The sequence below is a fragment of the Pteropus alecto genome, unplaced genomic scaffold (assembly GCF_000325575.1).
Source record: "Pteropus alecto unplaced genomic scaffold, ASM32557v1 scaffold98, whole genome shotgun sequence".
Classification (NCBI taxonomy): domain Eukaryota; kingdom Metazoa; phylum Chordata; class Mammalia; order Chiroptera; family Pteropodidae; genus Pteropus; species Pteropus alecto.
The window spans coordinates 12,587,057-12,590,347 of record NW_006443570.1 but is presented as its reverse complement, the minus strand read 5'-3'; the positions used below and the strand labels follow the sequence as shown (position 1 = coordinate 12,590,347).

General features: G+C 31.8%; 1 protein-coding gene across 1 annotated transcript in view; it reads right to left on the bottom strand.

Annotated features, from left to right (window-relative positions):
* The window catches only part of MED13 (mediator complex subunit 13), a gene marked incomplete at its 5' end in the record, with an annotated part of 91,955 nt that overhangs the window by 23,882 nt on the left and 64,782 nt on the right, over nucleotides 1-3,291 (bottom strand). Inside the window, one exon of the mRNA XM_006925147.2 lies at nucleotides 2,338-2,561. Coding sequence (XP_006925209.1) covers nucleotides 2,338-2,561 — 224 coding nt within the window. The remainder of the gene's footprint in view (nucleotides 1-2,337; nucleotides 2,562-3,291) is intronic.

Sequence of the window (3,291 nt, the reverse complement as noted above, 5' to 3'; positions counted from 1 at the left end):
GAGTCAAGTAATCTAATAGATTCAGAATTCAAAACACTGGTTATAAAAATGCTCAATGAACTTTTGGGAAGTGTAGATAAATTCAGTGAGAACCTCAACAAAGAGATAAAAAAACAAAAATGGAAATGGAAATTATAAAAGAGAACCAGTCTGAAATGAAGAACACATTATCTGAGATAAGTATATTAAAAGGAATAAACAAAGGAATATAGTGAATAAAGAAAAAGATTAAATGCCCTATCTAGAGGACAAGAAAGCCAAGGACACGTAATCAGAATGGCAAGGAAAAAGATGCTAAGACTATAAAAATAATTTAAGGAAGATATAGGACACTATTAAGGGTCCAAATATACGTCTAGATCAGCGTAACAGAGGAAAATCAAGATGTTGAACAGTTGTCTGAAAAAAATGATAGAAAACCTGGTGAAGGAAATGGACATAAAACCCCAGGAAGCTCAGAGAATTCCAAAAATCAGGGATCCAAAGAGGCCCACACCAAGATACATCATAATTAAAATGCCAAAGGTTAAAGGCAAAGAAAGAATATTAAAAGCAGCTAGAGAAAAACAGATAATTACTTATAAGGGAACACCCATAAGACTGGCAGCTGATTTCTCAAAAGAAACTGTGCAGGACAGAAGGGCTTGGCACAAAATATCTGACAGGATGAAGACCCAGGATCTACAACCAAGAATAATTTATCCAGCAAAGCTATCACTTAGAGTTGAAGGACAGATAAAGAGCTTCCTAGACAAAAATAAGCAAAAGGAATTTATCACCAGCAAGCCAGTAGTACAGGAAATGTTGGAGGGACTTCTTTAAGAAGAAAAAACATGTCAAAAACAGAAATAAAGAATGGTTAACAGCTACATTCCTATTAATAAATACCTTAAATGAAAAAGAATTAAGTGTTTCAACCAAAAGACAGAGTGGCTGAAAGGATAAGAAAACAAGACCCCTACACATGAAAAGGAAGGGGATGGAAAAAGATATTGCTTTGATGGACCCAGAAAATATTTAAGTCAGAGAAAGATAAACACTGTATGATTTCACATATATGTGGAATCTAAAAAATAAAAAGAACAAACTAATCAAAAACAGACTCACATATATAGCGGACAATCTGGTGATGGACAGAGGAGAGGGGAGCTGGGGAACTAGGAGAATAGGGTGAAGGGTTAAAGAAACACAAATCAGTAGCTGATGGATGGTCAGGGGATGTGGAACACAGCATAGAGAATGCAGTTAGCATTAATATGGTGGTTAGGTGGAGGGTCAGGGGAAGAAGGGAGCAATTAGGGGAATCATTTTATGAACTATATAGATATCTAATCAATGCACTGTATACTTGAAACTAATTAAAATAAATTTAAAAAATAATTTTAAGTAATTGGTAAAATACACTATGTATTTGCCAGCTCTCCCTTCAATTTTGTGGGCCACTGATGTTACAAGAAGCCTACTATCAAATAAGTTTGCCATACTGGCTTAAGAAAATTTAGATGGAATTTCTTTACTGTTAAGATTTCAAAGGCTTTAATTTAATAATCTAATATAAATAGTAAATCTCTAAAAGGTAATATAATACACAGTGTTTCCCCAAACCAAGTTAACTATGGAACATTTTTCTGAGAAAATTTTGTAGGACTAATGTTCCAAACGACTCTTTGGGAAACATTTATTTCTACAAAACACACTACAAATACCTTGTAATTAAGTGGAACATCTATAAAGAGTTAAACCAGAACAAACTAATATTCAGATTGTAAAAGAAATTAAATTTTAAAGACTGAATTTCTAAACATTTATGGGGAAAAAAAGTATAACGAATTAAGACTTTATGTCCCACAGCACTTTAAATTTGTAATCATTGCGCTCAGTAATAGATATAACCTGAGAATTATAACTTAAAAGATTAGTCAAGAATTTCAGAAATGAAATGATCTTACAGATATGAGAAAAGTAAGGCCTAGTGTCAATACATGAGATCCTAGAGAATCAGAACTAGAATTTTTATAAATATAATCTTTCGCTGGCTATTTCACAATGCTATTCCTTGTTTTAGAAAAAGATGATCTCAAATGGGACAGATATGCTCTCAATGTTTATTATGGCAATTTCCACCATGGCCCATTGCAATTTCCACCATGGCCCATTACATTTGGGTCAAACACTATAAAGAATGTAACTGGCTAGTATGAGAGCTAAACATGTGATATCAAAGAACTAACATTATTGCTATTCTGTCCCAATCAAATGAACTACCCAGTATAATTTATATGTAAGCATACAAATCATAAGGTACTTTAAAAATGCCACCTCTTTTTAAACCCATACCTCATATATTGCAGTAAGATCTCTAAAAAAGCTTTTGGCTCCATTTAACAAGGCTTCGTTTTCTGGACACAGTACAACATAAGCTATATCTCTTTGAGATCCATAGGGTTCCAGCATAAGTCTCTCCCAGTAAGGGAGAGCAAATGGAGAAAGCACCAGAAAATCATAATCATAACTCAATAAAAACGTGGGGATTGGCAGTGGTTCCGGGGATTCATCAGTTCCTAAATAAAAAAGATATATTTTAAGAAAATATTTAAAAGCAGTGCATTTTTTTTATTTAAATGTCAAAAGTTACTAAAGGCATTATTAGTAGTAAAAATATTTTGATTTAAAACGAAAATATCTAAAACCAGTGACTGAGACTTTTCCATAGTTTGGAATTTGTTAAATAATCTTTAAAAAACATATGAATTATACCTTCATTTAAATGCAGACAAAATCAATGTGAATGAAAACTTAAAAGTACAAAAGAAAACATGGGAGGGTAGTTTTATTTTTAATAAATTTGGACAGGGGAAAGCCTTTCTAAGCATAACATAAAACCTATCCATTTTAAAACTGATTAATCTGACTATAAAAGAAATTTTAAATTTTGGTATAAAAAAGCAATAAACAAAGCCAAGTGATTAACAACAAATTGGAAAAATGATTTGCAATGCATATGTGAAAAAGTTAATATCCTTACCATTTAAAGGGGACCTATAAACCCATAAGAAAATGACCAAAAATCTAACAGAAAATGGGTAAAGGATATGAATAAAGTTCACAGAAACAGAAATAACTTACACATAAAAAGATGCTCAATCTCATTAAGAAAAAAGCAATTTAAAATAATAGCAAACAATTATAACATTTTCTATGCGCTAGGTATTTTTCCAAGAACTTTATATACATTAACTCATTTAATCCTCACAAAAACCATACACTAATATTAATCTCATTTTAGAGATA